The 19653-nt window shown below is 38.0% G+C and overlaps 1 protein-coding gene across 1 annotated transcript in view; it reads right to left on the reverse strand.

Annotated features, from left to right (window-relative positions):
* Window positions 1-7611, reverse strand: part of fam20cb (FAM20C golgi associated secretory pathway kinase b) — a 31795-nt gene extending 24184 nt beyond the window's left edge. The window contains exons 1-3 of the mRNA XM_060860332.1: window positions 6315-7611; window positions 5755-5930; window positions 4999-5077 (exon numbers count right to left, since the gene is read on the reverse strand). Of these exons, the coding sequence (XP_060716315.1) occupies window positions 4999-5077; window positions 5755-5930; window positions 6315-6832 (773 nt within the window). The 5' untranslated portion in view covers window positions 6833-7611. The remainder of the gene's footprint in view (window positions 1-4998; window positions 5078-5754; window positions 5931-6314) is intronic.
* Between the last annotated feature and the right edge of the window lie 12042 nt (window positions 7612-19653).

Raw genomic sequence — 19653 nt, forward strand, 5'->3', positions numbered from 1 at the left:
TACAAACTGGCTAAAATCTAAATAGTGAAATATTATATATAATATTATAATATTATGAGATGTGATGTGACCCATACTCAGAATTCGTTCTCTGCATTTAACCCATCCAATGTGCACACACACAGCAGTGAACACACACCCATGTGTTCTGAACACACACCCATGAACATACACCCAGAGCACATTTCCTTCCTGTTTCCCAAAGCTAAATCTTCTTTTCATTTCCAGCTTTAAATAAAAAATGTTCAATATGATCTCAGATTTTTGACCTTATTTTTTGATATTTATAGACCGACTATGTGAATCAGTATGTCTCCCAAAAATCTGAGAAGGGGAAGCTGTAGCTGTTTAGATGATATAGATGAGATTCGAGCATTGAGTCATAGATCAGTGTCATTTAAGGGAGCTCTATAATATACCTTTAAGGTCACATCTTGAAAATCAAGAGATCTATGGTCTCTGCACACCATTAACCTTTGCTATGAGTGAAATCCTGTAGCTCATCACACATACCTACACTGATCCATTATGAAGGACTTGAACTGTTTGACTGTGTTTGTGTTTCAGTTCATTTCTTCATATCCTAAAGCTAATTGTGCAATGACAAAATGCTGAAAAAGCGAACAGTGGCCATCAGGTCAGATCTGCAAGTTTGACTATCTATATGCTTCTAATATTTTACATGGCGAACAAAGATTGTCGTATTTGGCATAAGGTTGTACAGTCATTGAGTTTGCTCAGTGGCTGGGGGGTATTTTTATACTTCTGGTTTAATGCAGCGTGTCACATACAATCAAAGCTCAGAGTGAAATAACTGTTTAGAGGGCAGCTACACAAATACTGCCAGTGGCCTGCTGTACTAAAGCAGATCCAACCATCAGCTGTGGCTCATCGACCAGGCACATCTTTCTAAATACTGAAACCTTTTTCCTTTCTTTTTTCTTTTTTAATTATTCCCCTACGTATCAAATAGTTTTCCTTCAGTTTACAGGATAAATCCTACACGTCTCAGGTCAAACAAATACACAAGGCCGCATTTTTAAGTCTGCAATCACCTGAGAATCAAACATTCTACAGAAGGTCTTTAATTTGTTTTCTTCATCTGTCATCAGCACAACACCACAGTGAGACAAACTCTTTGCAACACTGTAATGGATGGCAGCAAACTTAACCGAGTTGCTTTTGTGTGTTTAAAAAGGTGCTAATTAAGTATGAATCATGTCAGTGTCTGTAAAGCAGTCTGGCTCCTCTGAGAGTTGGCAGAGCTGCAACAGTCAGACACATAAAGGATCAAGACTAAGGCCTCTCCCACTGGAGATAAATCTCAGGTAAACATTCACCACCTGCTACTGTCGACAATCACACTTATTCTGCAACAAAGCAAGCACTCCATGAAAATATGACTGTCACGATTTTGGTCAGTAAAGGGGTTCAGCAAACCAAGGACGTGTTGTTTTAGTCACAGGACATCTAGAATATAATGACAAACAACAGGGACACACAGATGAATTGTATTAATCAGCCTGAGACTGTCTCGGTTTCACACAAGAGGAAAAGATCTTTTCTGCAGCATTTTCTGTCATGGAAAGTTTTTTAGACTGGCCTCTGCTATTTTATTGCAACACAGTATGACTCATTGCTCCTTGGTCTATTATTATGCTTGCATTACTTTAACTATTGAGCCAGAGATTTGACCAAAAATATTACCTTTATATTCTGTTAGTCCAACCATCAGTATGTTTGATTGATCTTTGGAATATTGTGCATTATGTAGCATTACTCCTTTTTAGATGCTTTAATGCAGCTTGTAAACAGAATTTCATTTCCACAAAAAAAAACAACAACAAAAAAAAAACAAAACAAAACAAAAAACAAAAATAAATAAATAAAGCTTAAAAGCTTTAAAGGGATTTGATCCCATTATGCAATCTGTTCAGGTTGATATGACAGCATGCAAAACATGGGAAGACAGACATGAATCACTTTTCTGCACCTGATTCACTAAACCAAAAATGTTGCAACAAGGAAGATCTGTACGAGAACAAAATCAGAAACAGGTTTAATGTAAATGCAAACATTAAAGTAGAAGGATTTTCAGGAAGGACTGACTCATTGCTTGGACATGGAAAAAAATAATCTAAGGCCATGCTTAAGACACTGCATACTCAAACTCAACTCACAACAGCCACTGTTTTTCCCCTATAAATATAAGCTGGATCTGACACTTGAGTTAACCAAGAATGCAAAAAAAGAATGCAAGCGCCTAACCTTTTTATCTAAGCAAAGAAAAGATGAATTTTTAGGAATTTTTCTTTAATGACAGATCTTAAAATTAAACTACAGGAATGAGGTCCAGTTCAGAAGAAGCCAGAGTCGATTGTTTGCTTTGTGCTAATTATAGAAGGAACAGACTGTATGCCGATCCCTGCTCTCTAATAACATTTATTTTCTCACCAAAGGACCATTGTTCTCTTCTGTCCTAAATACTCCCTGTGCAGAAACCAAACACACTGTCGATGAAAGTATTCCTGTGAGGGAATTATTTGTGTACCGTTAATTGCTGTATGCTATATGTAACCTACTTCACAGCCTTAGCCAAATGAAGGAGTGTTGACCTACTGTACTGTGCATAATCATTAGGGTGTAGCTTCTTTTCTTTTGCTTCTTTTTCACATGCTCATTTAAATTAACCTAATCAGATTTGTGTTTGAGATGTCGCTGATCCACTGAAAATGATCTACGCATGGTCCCAACCTCAGTCTGAGCTAAAAAGACTATAATTCAATGGAAGCCCACATCAAATACATGTGTGTGAAAAACAAATCTGATTTTATAAATAGACCTACTGTGCCTCACATAATTCATAAAGCTGGAAGAAAGAAACCCCCAAACAGGCTTCATTTTTGAAAGTCTTCATGCCTACCAGTTTAAGAGAAAATCAACACCCACCACACTTACTAAGGTCTATATCCTGCACATTTGGGACATACGGTTAGTAGTTTTTAATCATAATCATATTCCAGTTTGTGATACTGGTAAGCTGAGCTGTAGTTACTGTATCAGACAACATTAGATATTGACATTTATTGTTCTGTGGCATCTGTATTTACAGAAAATTATAAAGTTTGCTAAAACACATTTGTTTTTTATATACAGAATAAAATAATCATGTTTATCATTTTATCAGATAGGTTTCACCTGTGAAGACTGCATTTGTTGTTAAAAATGAAACCTTCATGAAAATCAAAGAGCGGAAGGAAAAAACAAGTCAGTATGAAACTGAGAAAAGGGGACAAATTGCATTGCACAAACACTGAAAACATTGTGAGAGATTTGAAGAACAACCCAAAAACAACAGTGAGTGGCATCACCAACCTCCAAAAAGCAGGGGTGAATGAATCATAGTCCACCATTCAAAAATAACGTTGAGAATAGAAATATATAGGCCATAGCACAAGATGTAATAAACTCATCAGCAGTAAGAATCAGAAGGCCAGAATGCAAAAAAAAAAAAAATGCTACACAAAAATTCATAAACCAAGATAAACCTTTACCAAAAAAAATTGAAAGTCCACAGTGTGAAGGAAAAAAAAGATCTGCTCAAATCCAAAACATACAGGCCTATCTTTGAAACATGGTGGTGGTATCTTCAAGGTTTGGGCTTGCATGGCTGCTTCTGGAACATGCTCACTAATCAAAAACTCACATTTGAAATATCAAATGAATTCATAAATTTGCAAGAACATTTTGTCTTCCCATTTACAACAAAATGCATCCAAATTAATCAGGGGACAATGACCAAAAACACTCAACACTGCCAACTCAACAATGGACTTCATCGGGGTTACAGAGAAAGCGTTTAGTCTGGCCAAGTCAGTCACCACATCGTAACCCAAATGAGCAGCATTTCACAATCTAAAGAGGAGCATAAAGGGAGAAACCCACAAAACCAACAACAACTGTAAACTGAAAAGGTGAAAGCATAAACTCTCATCTCCTGTGATCATTTTTGATCTCAAATACAAATGTCTTTGCTTTATAGCATTAAAAAATGATTACTGAATTGGCCTTGTTGTTCAGTAGCTACAGAGGAGACTTTATAACTCTGAGTTGCTATAATGCTCTAAAAACACAACAGAGTGAGCCAAAATAATTTCACCTGCCAGAGCACCTGCACTTAGATAGCACCATGACTGTAGATCGACTGAGAGGTGATTCAGGTTCTGCCATTTATAGCTTCAGAAAATTATAGGGAGGCCATTATTACTTGTAGAAAGGGGCATGTCAAATCCACACACAGCGACCCTCCCATTGTAACCTATATTTATGACAGAAGATAAACCACCTTCTAAACTACTGTGATGGCTACCATAAATCCTCCATCAATGGCCCAAATCCAAAGCTATTATTTAATGATTAGAATAAAAGATGATTCCAAATTAAATAAAACAGCAGTGATAAAAGCGTACCTCCCAAAACAGAGTAGAAATAATCAGAAATGTGAGGATAAAAGCAGACAGGCATAGCTTGCCAAAACAATCCTATGCACCACAGCGCTTATTTGTGACTAATGTTACAATCCCATTAATATCATCAGACATTTGTTCTGAGCCAACAGATTCACAGTGTTTTAGTTCGGAAATTCTGAAAGCAACTGCTCCTGGATGAAATCCATGTAGAAAATATGCATCTAGGTGGCTTAGCTCAAATCAAAACAAATATTAATAGAAAATCAAATACAAATGTTTGAATGTATTTTTATGGTTAAATACAAATAGAGCCACACTTCTCTTGTCATTGGCATTTTTCCTTTTTTCTTTCACAAATTCTCTCACACCTTTCTTTTTCATGATGCACACATTTAGTTATTTTCATGCAAGAGTGACAGAGATTCCCTGTCTGAAATGCACATGCACACAATTATTTTTTAATAGCTCTGTTTTAAAAAAAACCTGACATAAAACCTCACACCGCAGCAGACATTAACATAGTACTTACTTCATAGGTTTGAAGAGCGCTTGGCCATAGTTCTGGAATGTCATGATGAGCTTCAGCTGCGTACCTCCAGATTTCATGGCTTTAAAGAAAACAAGAGTGAGTGCATCATGCAAACTCTCCACTTAATGAATTAACTGTTGTTTTATTAAAGTTCAAAAAGTTACATTGCTGCTATTTAGTGCAGAGAATATATCGATGAATTTAGAGACCAAAAGGAAACAAGTATATTGAAATTTTCTTGGCAGGCCATGGTACAAAGCCCTCCGCCTACAGAATGAACCATCTCAAATAAAGACTCTGCTGAAACAAAAAAAGACAGCTGACCTTAACAGGTTTTGATTTTCCACAGTGCAGTGTAAGTAAAGTATGTTCTGTTCTTGTCAATAGTGTGTGTGAGTGCCAACGCAGCTGCATCCCACTAATCACTGCCTGATTCTTATTAGACAGCTTTAGTTGCCTACAGTACATGCAATGTATTTAAACACTGTATTCTTTTAAGTCACATTTTAATTAAATGCAGATGAAACTGAAGCTGCAGTGTAGATAACCTTTTAGAATTAGATGAAAGCAAGTCTATAGTCAACGTACACCAACACAATGTGCAAGGCACCAAATCCAATCACATCTGTTTCAGGAAAAGAAAAAGAACTTTGAAATTCTCCTCTCTGTCATCATTCCAGCTCCAACAATGTCACTGTACTGTTTAATAGCATTAGAGTGGAATCATACACACACAATACTTAGCTGCTGACTTACCAACACTGGTGATTCTCTGTGTAATCAGGTCGTTCAGCATTGCATCGATGACAGGGTTGTGGCGGGAGTAGAGCTCATAGCGGTTGATGCCGATGTGGAAGCGCAGCCAGTTAGGATAGGAGTCTGCTGTAAGCTCACCTGTAGGGCTGAACTCACCATCCTTCTCCTGTCCATGCCTGTGGAGCATTTACACACACACAGCTTTTGGTAGGACCAGCTGCTGTTTCTAAATAATAACTAAACTCATAATTCAGAAGACAGTTCTTCAGTGAGAGCGTAATTATTTGTTATTTTAAAGGTTTTCAGCAGCCAACTTAAAGTTACATACTGTTTATATATATATAATAGGCAACGTTTTATAGGCAAAGTTATATAGAAATAAAATATATTTCATTGTTATATAATAATAATAATAATAATAATAATAATAATAATAATAATAATAATAATAATAATAATACTCAATTAGGCACTAATCAGTCCATAACGCTTATGGATGTAATAAATCTTTTCCAGACCTTTAACGTTTCTAAAAGAAAGGCAAAGAGGAAGAAACTAACCATTCTTGGTTGTCTGCTCCTTTGGGGTCAAACCTGATGTCGGTGTTGACGTTGAACAGTGTGTCCTGGTCAGTGAGGACAGGTAACGGTCTCTTATAGAGCGGATGCTCGAACAGAGCTGCGAGTCTGGAGCGTGTGCTCACTCCTGCTACATGCGTCTCCTGCTCCCGGTCCTGTCCCGCCTGTGCGCGGTGTTCACCTGTCCTCCGCGTGTCCGTCTTCTCCCCGCCCGGGCTGAGCTTCTCCAGCGAGTGTGAGGACACGTTGGATCCAGGTTCGCTGCTGAAGTCCTGCAGTATTCGCAGAGTGTGTTTGTGAAGCGGTAGAGGTTCCGGGGCGGCGGCTCGGCCCAGAGGCCGGGCCCAGTTCCGCGGGTCCTCACTGGGCGTGTGAGAGCAGGAGCAGCCGCCGGTGCCTTTACTCTCCAGCCGCGGCAACAAGTCTATCATGATATGCAAGGAACACGCGATCAGAAACACGGTCAGGATCAAGACCCGGAATTTTCGAAAGAGTATCATTTTCAGGCCCTCCTGTTCGGTGACGCCCCAAGATTTGTTGGGAATGAGAAGGAGGAAAGTGAGCAGACGCGCTACATCGCACACGGTGCACACGACGCGAGTGGCCAATTTGAGCAGGACGCACGGCACAGCGTGGCTTTCATGCGCCAGCTTCAAACGGGATGTGGCGATTTACGGACGTGAAAACTGTTCCTTCTCAATAACACGTCTGCTTGTGTAATCCAGCCTAGTGACAAGCCTATTCCAGTGAAGCAGTCAAAGTAACAGGAGACACGGAACGCTCGGAGATTCAGCTCGCTTCACTTTACACCTATTTTTTGGAAAGTTTAAAGGCGTCACAAGAAGCCATGGAAATCTCCCCAGATTCACAGCGGTACATCGTTGCAGTGTGTATTTGTAATGTCCGGAATAAAAAGGGGTTACGGAGGAAACATTTGTACTTGGAGGGTCACAGTGAGACCCTGAAGCTCCTCATGAGCGCAGACACTCTTCAGCAGACGCGCGACTGTTCGCTCCTGCTTTTTATCCCCGACAGCGCAAAGCGTAACGCGAGCCGAAAACAAAACCCGGGGCAGGTTAGTGAAGAAAGCGCTGCGACTCTCCTCCACCAGGACGCGGAAATGTTCGAGGAAGTTTCACAGATCACATTCGATGACAAGCGGAAAAGATTTTCGGTCTGTTAAGAAGACTGAAACGTTTAGTGTCTCGCGCTCTACTCTGTTGCGTCGCGTTGTGTGGGTCCGTGTGTGTGTGTGTGTGTATGTGTATACGCGCGCGCGTGTGTATATGTGTGGGTGTGTGTGTGTGTTAAAGGGGCGCTCCTCTGATCCGCTTCAGCGTCACTCATACAGACACGCGATTGGTTAAAGCCGCGCAGTGGAGCTCAGCAGAGCAATCAGAGCCCAGACTGAGCCTAATGCTGTCTGCAATGCCACACTGTACAAGAAGAGGGCGTCTTATCCAGTCCACTGCTTTATCCGTGCTTTCCTTCATGAGTATGGAATAAGTAAGGGTATGCTACAGCTGCATTGGTCATTCATTCATCTTCTGTAACTGCTTTATCCTGGTCTGTGACTTATCCTGGGAATCCCAGTGTGAAGTGGCTATACATCCAGGATGGACCCCCAGGACGCCCGCCGACCACCATCCCACACACACATACACTTTCAGTCACCAGTCCACCTATACCTGCATTTTTTGAGGAAATCTGAGAACTCATAGGGAACACACATCCTCATTGTGAGACAGCAACGCTACATGCTACACCACCATGCCACTACAATTCCCTTGCAGGTCACTGAAATTAATGTTACGCTTCCCATAGACGTGCATATCACAGCTATACAATTACTGACTGCAGTCCAAGTCTTCTATAACATAATGTCAATCAATAAGTGGGGACAGTCATGATTAGATGAAACAGATTGAAATCAGATTGAAACCAAAACAACAATAATAAATGGATAATTTCCATAGAGTACTCAGATTGAAAAACTGTAGAACTGTAACTGTAGTTAAAACAAAAAGATGGAGGTCTAAGAAAGTGGCCAGTAATTACACTTTATATAAGTACTATTGTTATTACAGTGTTACTGCTGTGCTGAGAAAGGAAAGGACTACTATTACCCAGGTTGTGTCTGATTAGTGGTGGTCTTTGTTTTGTAGATTAAAAACTGAAAGAATTATAAATTGTAAACAAATCAGTGGCCATATACTGTCTATTTTAATAGGTAAGAATAAGAATTCCAAAAAAGGAAATAATTGATTTTTTTTTTGAAACAGTAACAAAAAAGGACTAAATACCGATCTGTACAAGACTATACAGTTAAAGGTAAGTTACTGCTTTAATATTTACTATATTTACCAAATAAGAATTCTTTGTGTACACATGCATAATATGATGATCATATATTATCTACCATTCACATTAGATTCTTATTGATGCTAGGTTTAGAGAAATGCCTTCACTACAGGACTCATTTTCTCTGAATGCTGAAAATATTCTGTTGTTTAACTCAGGTGGCAGTGTGTTGAGGGTCTTTGTATCTGCACCTCACCACACAATGTCATGCTTTGTCTAGAGCCTGCCCATTTTCTTCATGAAGGATCCTTTGAGTTAGGATGACCACCTAAGGTCAGTCTTGATAAACCAGGATTGATTCAAAACGGTGTTGGGTTTCACATCCAAAAAAAAAGCTCCTCTGTTTTGGACCCAGCATCAGAAAACCTCCTGTTTATTCGTACTGCTTGGGAAACTTTGGGTGAAGGTTCAATTTTTAAATCAACAAAACCACTAACTTTTTTGGAATTGGTTGTAACCTATCCAGAGCTCCTAAGAGGCAATCCCGTGTCCTAAAAGCACAGCTTTGTGTTTATGAAGACAACACACTCAAGAGGAAATAGTGATCTGACTTGCAGTAGATACTCTTCTGTTTCAGCAATGATTCTTCAGCAATGACCAGCAGCTTGGCATCAGCTAGAGTCCTACAGATGGCAAAGGTACCTGAGGATTTGTACTGTTTAAAGTGCTGACTACAGCAGAGGCTGTAAATAAGCAAGAATAGATTTATGAACAGGTACCGTATGTCATTGCAAGGTAGCTCACAGAACCATTAGATACAGTTCCATGGACAGAGAAAGGTGGATAATGCTGAAGATAGAAGCTGAAATATAGATACAGATAGGGTGAGAGTGGGAAAGTATTGGGTGACTTGTCTATTTATTATTGAGTCAGAGATTAATGCTACACTTTGTTTGAATGGTGATGGAGTGTTGAGGGATGCGTGAGTCAATAAAACAAAAAAAATAATTTACCACATTCCTCTCTTATTCTTTAAGTGTTTCTTTTACTAACTGAAAGACTAACATAGTGGTTCACTGAAAGCTTCTAATTAAACTGGCATGAAGAATTGCAGTGATCCATTTCTGTCTCTCATATATGCACTATGGATGTTCATGTTTCAGAAATCTTTAGAAACTTTAGACTTTTAGAATCTTTAGTAGAATTTCATAGCTTACAGATGTATATGCATTTTCCATCCATTTTCTATAAAGAAATATGTAAAATTATCATATATACTGTATATAATCTATATAAAAATCATAGTATATGTTATACATGTTATGCCTTTCTTGTGTGCCTGATAAAAAAGTGAAGGGTCATGTGCGCCTGGGTGCCATGTTTGTGTCTAGATAAGATGATGCACAGCCAGTGCCCCATAGGTTCTGTATACCACTATAATTAGCCCCAGGCGGACGGCTTAATGAGCAGGAGCAAGAACTGTGGAAAGGCTTTGGTTCAGATCATTGCGTTATGTTTATTTCAGTGTGCGGGTTTTAATGCGTGTCTCCAAGGATGACTGGTCAACACTAATTATAGTAACGACCCCCTTACCCTGCCTAAATAACAGTCATCTATGCCACAGTTAGTCATTTTACTCAAGGGCTATATATACTGTATATATTCAAAGCTGAAAATGACAGCCAAAGGAGTCTTGGTTTGTTTTTAATGGAGGAATGCAGTTGATAAAACTCACTGTGATGTTTGTGTTTTTGCCACAAGTGAATCTGTTTATCAAGTGAACCTAAACAATGGCCCTGTTTCAATGGAGATTGAAATGGAGACATATTTTATTAGTTGGATGTATCTTGTAAATGCACTGTACTGCACTTTGCCTTAGTAATTGATACTAGGCACATGTAGAACATTAATAATCAAGCAGTATAGCACTATAATGTATATTGGAGCTGTGTGGATTCCAACATTCTTCACCCTCTTAATCTGCCACCACCTGCTGTTTTAGCACACCGAGCAGTCAGCAATCAGCTGTGGGCAAAAGGTCATTCCCTCAGAGTCTATTACATCAAATATGCTACAGTAATACTTTTCCCTGTACTCCCTAACAAAAGGCAAGCTACAGGTATGGAACATCCATCCATCACCAGGGACATGGAGTCTACCCCAGGGGACTGGGGCACAAGGCAGCTGATGGCCTGGATAGGATGCAAGCTCATCACAGGGCACAATCACATACATTACAGACAATTTAGAGACTACAACACATGTCTTTGGACTGAAAAGGGAAGAAAAGGTCAACTCTGCACACCGGGGTGGAATTAAACCCCCAACCCTGGTGGTGCAAAGCTAACATGCTAACCACTAAGCTACCATGTTCCCTGAGTATTGAGCAATTTCAGAGAAATGTGTTTCTAAGTCAATAAAGAGTATCATTTGAGATCAAGGGTGGAAGCACTGTAGCATTTGTCAGCATGATTGCATATAATGGGAACACGTGCATTTGGGTGACATAGTGTATGTAGCAGACAGAATAGAAGAACATGAAAAAGACATGACTGAAATCATGTCTTTTTCAGGCATTGCACATACGTATCTCTAATAATAAACCCATAACTAATGAACACCTACTACATGTGGTATTGTAAGAGTCTGGTTAAGTTTTCTGATATTGTTTTTCAGGTATTTAAAGAGGATCTTTCCTCCTACCATTTCTGTTTAAAGACAACATGACTAATAGGTCATGATGCATTCTTGCTATGAAGTAGCTGTCTAAATATGAATGAGAAGTTCTTTGCTAGATACTATACAAATCCTTAACAAAACTATATACTATATACTATACAAAATCTCTGACCTCCCTTGAATCCTAAGGTAAAAAAAAAGTTAAGTCTTTTAATCTGTAACTCTAAGGATTGCAAAATATTTCAAGTGAAAGCTTTAATACTTTTGTATATAAGGTGCATACTGATAGGAACATTACAGTGTGTCATTATTTGGAACCATGAAAAAAATACAAATACATGTAGAAATCTAGAAATTCCCTGAATGACCCTGAGCTTTGTCAGAGTCTCAGATCCTGAAGTCAGCTCACCAAACCACTGCACTGAAATTATTCAAACACTGACTTAGTAGATTATCTACTCACAGTCTCACAGTCTCTCTCGGTTGAAATTTATAAGACACTGGGCTGAAGCAGGTAACATTACTTGCTAAGGCTTTTATTACTAGAGCTGTTTGCCTTGGAAAATTGCAAGGCTGGAGTCCATGTGGCTGTGTGCACTTAAGCTTGTGGTGTTCTGGTGGTTGTTTAGTGGGGGCTTTGAGTTTTCTGCTGAAGGGATCTGACACGGCACACTGACTGTCAAAACTATGTCCTCGCCTTAGTGCATAACCATGTGACAAAAAAACGAGACAACAAAAACAACATTCAATAAAATACCATCCACTATCAAGACCATAACAGTGAAATTTTCAGTTAAAAAGCTGGACTCAGCATCTTTCTGACCTTTTTATCACTGTAACGCTCTTTTCAATGATAAGGAATACTATTATATGAGATCTCTGTGATTAAATTTATGTTACATAATGGTTGCTATAACATGCCAGTGAATTGCTGGAGAATTATTTTTTCCTTTCATCCTAAATGATGATAAATTTCTTTTACAGATGTTACTAGTAATTACTAGTGGCCGTTAGAATCAGAAAACACAGACAGCTCAAACACATCTATTTATGTTGGTTTGTTTTTTTTAGTTTGTTTTGCCAGAAAAGTTCACAAGGCATCTTGTTACAGAAAAACTGGGATTCCACAGGACACAAGTTAGTTAACTCAAATGAGCATTCATCATTAATAAATGCCTGAACATGATTACAAACAACAGTCCTGTGTACTAATCTGTATTTTTTTTTTAACTGTGAAAAAAAAAAAATCATTTCTGTTTAGGTCACACCCTCTTCAGGTTTAAATCCAGATAGAGTTCCAGCATTGAATTATACCCCGTGTTTTCATAGACAGGTTATTGTGTTTTCTATACTTTTCAAGGTTGCTGACCTTTCTGGCTTCACTGGAAGGTGCTTTCCTTACAGCTATACAAAGAGGCATTACTAGTTTCTCCAAACACAAAAGCTTTATTGAACACAACCCTCAGCTTTGGCTCATTGGTCTGCCTTATCAGCTGTCATGAGAAATGCTAGGAAACTCTGAGTCGTGTCATTCTTTTTCCTGATATGTCTTGTAGAGAGAGAAAAAAGCTTTAATGGAAAACCTTCACTTATGTGATGAAGTTAGGTTTCTAAGGGGAAATGTAATATATGAGCATGAAAACAGAAATAAACAGAAAAACATGCTTCTTTTGTATTCCTCTAATCAAATAAATCTTGATTTCAGGATCCAGACTTCAGGATGTTAGGTGTATTGTGATGACATACAGGTATGTATTATTTGGCATTTTATTTGTGGCAGGGATCGAGATAATGTATTGAGTGTTTTTAATAGTGGTTCTTAATCGGTTTTCTTTAAAACCCCTCTGTTGTGTCAAAGCTGCATAATTGATGAACAGGTAGTGCTTACCGTGGTGATTGATGGGCTTTTCTGTAAGCAAACAGCAGTGAGTTTAACCAGCTGAAAAATACAGGTGAGAACAGAAAATTGGGCCATGTTGACTACACCATACAAAGTTGAGTCTTCTTCCTGATACTTCTACACGAATCATATTTCTGAAGTCTGACATCAAATATTCTATATATTCCATATCTTCAGTTATAGGACTGTGAGACAAACCCTAATGTCCATTTCATATCCATTGCATGAACTTCTGTTTGTAATAACGCTACAGTGTAAGTGACTCAGGTTGATACCATAAAGGTCAGACTGTCTGCACAGGCAACTTGAGACAGAAATTTCCAGAGAGAAATCCAATTAGATCATTACGTCATAGGGCAGCAACACAGCCACAGCATTCTTAGTCCATTTTTCTGAATTTAGGCGTCATCATTGTGGTGCAGAATTGAGCTTTGAAATGCTGCACCCTTTCACTCTGAGCTCTCTTGCCTTGTCTTGCCATGCCTCAACAAGACCCTTCATTACGCTCCACACCTAGTAGTGTATTTTTCTCTGGGTGGAGAGAACACCAGAGCCCAAATATTGCAGCAATGGCTGACCTACTGTATATTTGTGTGAAAATATTATTTCATTAAAGTCAAACCCATAAACCTAACCGTAAACTTCTCTCTAACCACAACAGCAACTCTAAAATGAACTTTAACCAATACATAATAATAAACCTCAGCCCTAACCTGAGACTCAGTATATTCAGACTAAATTAAAATATTTCACCTTTGATTCATTGCAACTACATGCAATCCCTTTTGGAATAAAAACCTATATACACACATACACAACATTTAGTTAAAATACAGAGAGGAACTGGGACTTTCTGACTAAGATCTAACCACACAGACTTCCTCTCTCCTCCACGTCATTTGATCAGTAATCGGAGCACGTTGCCCAGGTTGCTCAACAAAAGCACAGTGTGGAATCACTGTTTCCGTTTAGAGAGCTTCACGCACTGTGGTTCAGTGTGAGTTAAGCGTTAATGTATTTCTTTTATAAAAATCACAACACAAACCTGAGGTCCCGTTGACAATTTACTCAAGTAATTACATTCCGTTTGAAATGCAAGTGTACAGCTCTGTTATATCTGTAATATGGTATTTTCTCAGTTCCCATTTCATTTTAGATATACACCTGTATTACCTGTATATATCTGGATATATTTTTTAAGAGGTTTAACATTTTTTCAGCTTTATGAGTGATCTCTGTTACTGCTCATATACAACATGAAGGCATTCCAGGCACAAATGTTCTAGATCGCTAAGTCTCTTGTGCACAACATAATGATGCAACTTTCAAAGGTTCCTACATTGTAAAGTGAACTTAGTAAAATTAAATCTGACATTCTATGTCATTTGTCATGTCCAATCATTAAGATAAAGGTGCAGGAAAATATGAGTTTTTATCCAATTTTTCCACAATAAATGGAATAACAATTTTCCATCACAAACATCCTTTCACGTAATGGTAGCTTTTATGAAAGGATTTTTAGCTCTCTGTGGAAGCAACAAAAACGGTTAATGATCTTTTAGTTAAAAGGTGTCATAGACTGGAACCATAAACTGAAACTTATATGGTATCACTATGGAATCACATTAAATAACCTTGTCTTGCACTTAGCAGGATCTTCTACAACACGTTTGTATGCTTTTATATAAAAAGAAAAACTTTAGGCACCCATTCGCTTGCATTTAATAACAAAAGTTACATTTGTATTTTCAAGTACAAACACTATTTGAGGTAAATACCCTGCACCTGTGGTTTTGTAATTTTTTAAATGGATGATACTGTAAAGCATAAAAGTGGTATTATAGTATTATCCACTCACTTTCCCAGCAAATATTTTATGTCCTGTCTTCCACTGCTTTGTAAAACTACAGCAGTTTCATATGTCTAGCTGAGCCTAATGGATGAGAGAGAGACACAACAGCACAGTATTGCAGTGGGCACAGGGAGCACGGAATCCTCAGGAGATCTCTCTCTCTTTCTTTCTCCCTCATCCATCAGAGGAGGCGGACAGTGGAAGTTATGATGGTGCTCTCTGCTTGCCCTGGGTTGCTCTGAGGCTCGGATAAGGCCCCTAACCTCCCACCCCATTCACATAGAGCCTACAGCTGAGCCTAGCCAGTAATTGTAGACATCAATAAAGCTTTCACATCATATCTTTTCCCCTCTCTCTCACCCAGCTAGGATGGGTCGAGGACATCATAATTTAATTGAGGAGAAAATGGGACCGAGGCTGAAATAATATCTATATTACCCACATAGCTGGGAGGATGATGAGGGAGAAGCTGTCCAGTTTGCAATAGCCAATGACTTCTGTTTCTTTCTTTATGGTCCAGCCTCCCAATTTCCTTGCAGTGATCTGCTGTAAGGAAAGGAAATGGATCTATAACTCATTTACTCTGACCACCAATGCATGGTCAGAGAAGAGCTTCAGATTCATAGAAACCTACATCTGCATTCAAAAAGGCGCTGAGGACATGGTCATTATTAAGAATGATGTGCTCATCGTTAAGAATTAACACTATGTTTTTGTCCCTTAGTTCCTTTCCTTTTGTCTGTGACATGTTCATTTGAATCAAATCTATAAACTGTAGTATGAATTATTAAAAGACATTAAAGTTACTGAGAAATTGCCACTGACCTAAAATGGAATGCCAGTGTGGTCTGGATTGCTAAAATGTTTCAGCAGAGGATGTTCTTCCTACAAAAGCTGATGAATGTCCATCCTGTCACAGGGGCAGACTGAACAAGCTGCATCGCTCCATTAGCTCAGCTGAAAAGGTAAGTAGAAACCTGTCCACCCTCAGGATCTGTTCACTTCCACAGCCAGGAAGCAAACATAAAGAAAAATCATCAACCTCTCACACCTCCAGTAGATGTCTGTCAACACCAATAGAAACCATAACAGCTTCTTTTCACATATGTAACCAAGCTCTTCACCAAAATGACAGGAATTATTTAAGTACATGGCTCATCAAATGTTAGTTATATTTTTAAAATCCATCTTTCCCACTCCAATAAAATGTAAACATATTGTAGTAGCCAATTCAGGGTTAAAGAATTGCAACAGTAAATGAGGCACACAGAAAAAGACAGTATACCTCTACACCTCTCTGTGCAGAGTAGATAAATCCACACCTATTTAACTCTGCTTAAATGTTTAACATCCCAGTGAACAATAGCAAATGGATTTAAATCAGAATTGTTACATGACCTTGAAATCTAAAATCTATTTTCCTCTCTTAAAATGTAGTTGCATGGCCTGCAGAACTAAAACAACCTTTATGAATACAGTCTGCCATTATAGAATGCACAAATACTCAGAAACAGCCATTCATACTGACCCATCTGCCTGAAATATGCTCATCTTTATTATTAAAGGGCTGCTTATTGTAAAATAAAAAGCCTGCAGTGCCACACTCCCTGAGGGCATTAGCACAGAGTTTGACATTAACTGCATTCCTCCAGACTCCTCTGGAATTATTGATTTTTCTCATAAAGCATGCGTTTGATTAAGAGAGTAGGATTTAGACATGAAATTCAAATTTAGATGAGCTTCAGAGGGCACCACATCTGCTCGTGAATTTTAATGTGAATAAGGAACGAGAGAGAGAGAGAGAGAGAGCGAGAAAACAGTAAAATCGGAGACTCTCTGTAATGAAGTACCATCATCTAAAAGAAAAAGATTACTGATATTGCTGCTCGCTTCCCTCAGCACTTCTGATCAGAAATAAGTACAGGCTTTGCTAAACAAACCCTGCACTCCTACTGCTTAAAAACTGCTATTTGTGTAATTATGGATGTCCTTGAGACAAATAATAGATGCCCAAGTTATGTTTACTTTAGAAAGCTAGCTTTGTTGGTTTCAATGTTAGCATTGAATTGGACGCGATAAAACCATATTGCTACACCAGATGGTTAGGAGCTTCTGAGCTCTGAAACCTTCAGTAGACTTTATTTTTGCATTACTGTGTCATGGTTATTAAGGTAATGGTGCTGTGTTTAAACACTGTGTACATGGTAGTAGTAATTAACTACACCATGATGTAATCATACTGTAAGTTTCGAACTGCTGCTTGCTTAGAGAAGAAGCTTTTTAAAAGTTGCATAAAATTCATATTTTATATTGTTCTTTAGTCTCCTGAACATATAATAAGGGATTTTTTTCAAAATAAATCAAATAATCAACAAAAAGATTATAGATTTTTTAAGAAAATCAGATATTGTATTTCTTCCTTGAAAGCTCAAAGCCCATTTTCCCCAACACTATCCACTAGTCATTAATATTTATAAAGCAGACCCCAATGTTTATTAATATTAATTGGCTTACTAAAAAAAAGCTTTTTTCCAATAACCCATAAGCTGGATCAGACACCATGCCCTGGGTTTCAGTGCGTCCTGCTGGCACATTTTCCGAGCTCTTTTTCATCACTTGTTTTGTTTTATTCATATTCTTCTTAGAAAAATACTGTATGTTTGTATCATCCCAAATCACAAACTAGCAAACTAGTGTTTAATAAATAAATCACTTTTAAAATCTTACATTTACTACAGTAGCCTGTGTAGGACAACAGTACAGGTGTGTTATTATACAGTATGAGCCAATCACAGGGGCCAAGAGAATCTCTGCTGCTTATTATTACTTCCAAAAATACATTTATATTATAAATACTAGCAATGTGTCAACAATGACAATACAGTACATTATACCATTATAACATTAGAATCTTTCCCTTCAACAAGTTTCAGCTTTACTGTTACACTCACCATTAGCTGTTAGCTCTTACAAAACATTGGCAGTGACACTTCCAAAAAAATTTTTTATATTTTTTTTTCTTAAATAAAGAAAAGTTCACCATATCAACATTACATATGTTCTATAAATCAACTTATGTTGTAATACTACCATAGAAATAATAACATTTTTATATAAAGCTGGTTATTATAAACCTTCTGTTGGAACTACTGTACTAAAAGCATGTGTATTTCATGTGTATTTGCTTTGTATATATAAAGACCATCAATGTTTACATAATAAGCTGAACAAAAAAAGATGAAAATGTTGCTTTCATGACAGAAAAATTAACAGACAAATTAACAACACAGTAGTGTTACTAGCCTTAGACATTAGACCTCTTTAGAACACTGTGATTAATGAATATAGAATTATTTATTATATAGATATTAATTCCTATAAAGTTCAGCATGGTGCGCACTTCTTTACCAGAATACAGCACTAAGATTAAGATGTGCCATTAGAATTACCAAGAAATGTACCATGTTCCATGATAGATAAGAATGTGTATCTACATCTTTAGTCTCATTACACAGGCTTCTGCGAACAAGGGCAAAGGCTGATGGTCAAGACTGGATACTTATTAGGTTTTATTGTAAAATGGATGCTCTAATTAAAGCCTGTCAGTACTGATTTTGGCCGTTGTCGCTGGATGACAGACCCGAGGCCAGGAGGTGGATTACAGAGAAAATGAAGGAGGAACTAGACACTTAACCGAGGTTTCTTAATTTAAAGTTGGTTCTTAATTTCTTAACTCTGTAGCTCACGTTTAAATTACTTGTGCTCACAAATCCGTGTCACATTAAATTCTTTTTGTGGTACCAATACAAACACATTCGGTGTAATAAGGAATTAAAATATCTGATTGAAATACTGTACATGTGAATGTGAAGTTCTGTTATTTTACGGTGATCAGTGGATTCAGTGAAAACAGTGTATTTAAAAGTCACAATGGTTCAACTTTCCCTGAGAGACAAATCCTGAGTTCCCTTTAACACTTACTAGGCCTTTATGGTCCTAATGATCAGAGTGTAGGATTCCTCACTGCGCTTTAAACCCATTGCTATGGTTACTTTGTGCCACATGTTCAGCACTCAAAGCATCAGACAAATAATCATTCAGCATGTTATGTCTCCTTAGTGAATCACACCAAAATCAATTTGCAGTAATGTGTAATACTGGGAGCCTACGGATACAATGATACAGTACTGTTACAGTAATAATATGCAGTCAGCAGTAATTTACTGGTATTTACAGTATGCAGTACAAAACCGGTCAATAGACTCATTTGGAACAAAGTTTATGCTCACAGTTTCTGTGAAATTAATCTTTATATTTATTGATAAAAGGTGGTTCATGCCCAGTATTCCTGGTATAGACTCCGGATCCAAGGTGAGCCTGATCTGGATAAAGCAGATAATGAAAGTATGTGAGTGAAGATGGTTCAAAGTGATTATATATGAATGACCAGGGACTGAGCACTGAAATGTGATCTGCACCCTGGGAAATTTTCTGTTTTCCTGTCTTCAGGCTTTATTCAGACTAAAGAATATTCACATTTTTATTTTTCCGTCACAGAACATCATGCACAAATATTTGCACTGTTATCT

The sequence above is a fragment of the Tachysurus vachellii genome, chromosome 2 (genome assembly GCF_030014155.1).
Source record: "Tachysurus vachellii isolate PV-2020 chromosome 2, HZAU_Pvac_v1, whole genome shotgun sequence".
Classification (NCBI taxonomy): domain Eukaryota; kingdom Metazoa; phylum Chordata; class Actinopteri; order Siluriformes; family Bagridae; genus Tachysurus; species Tachysurus vachellii.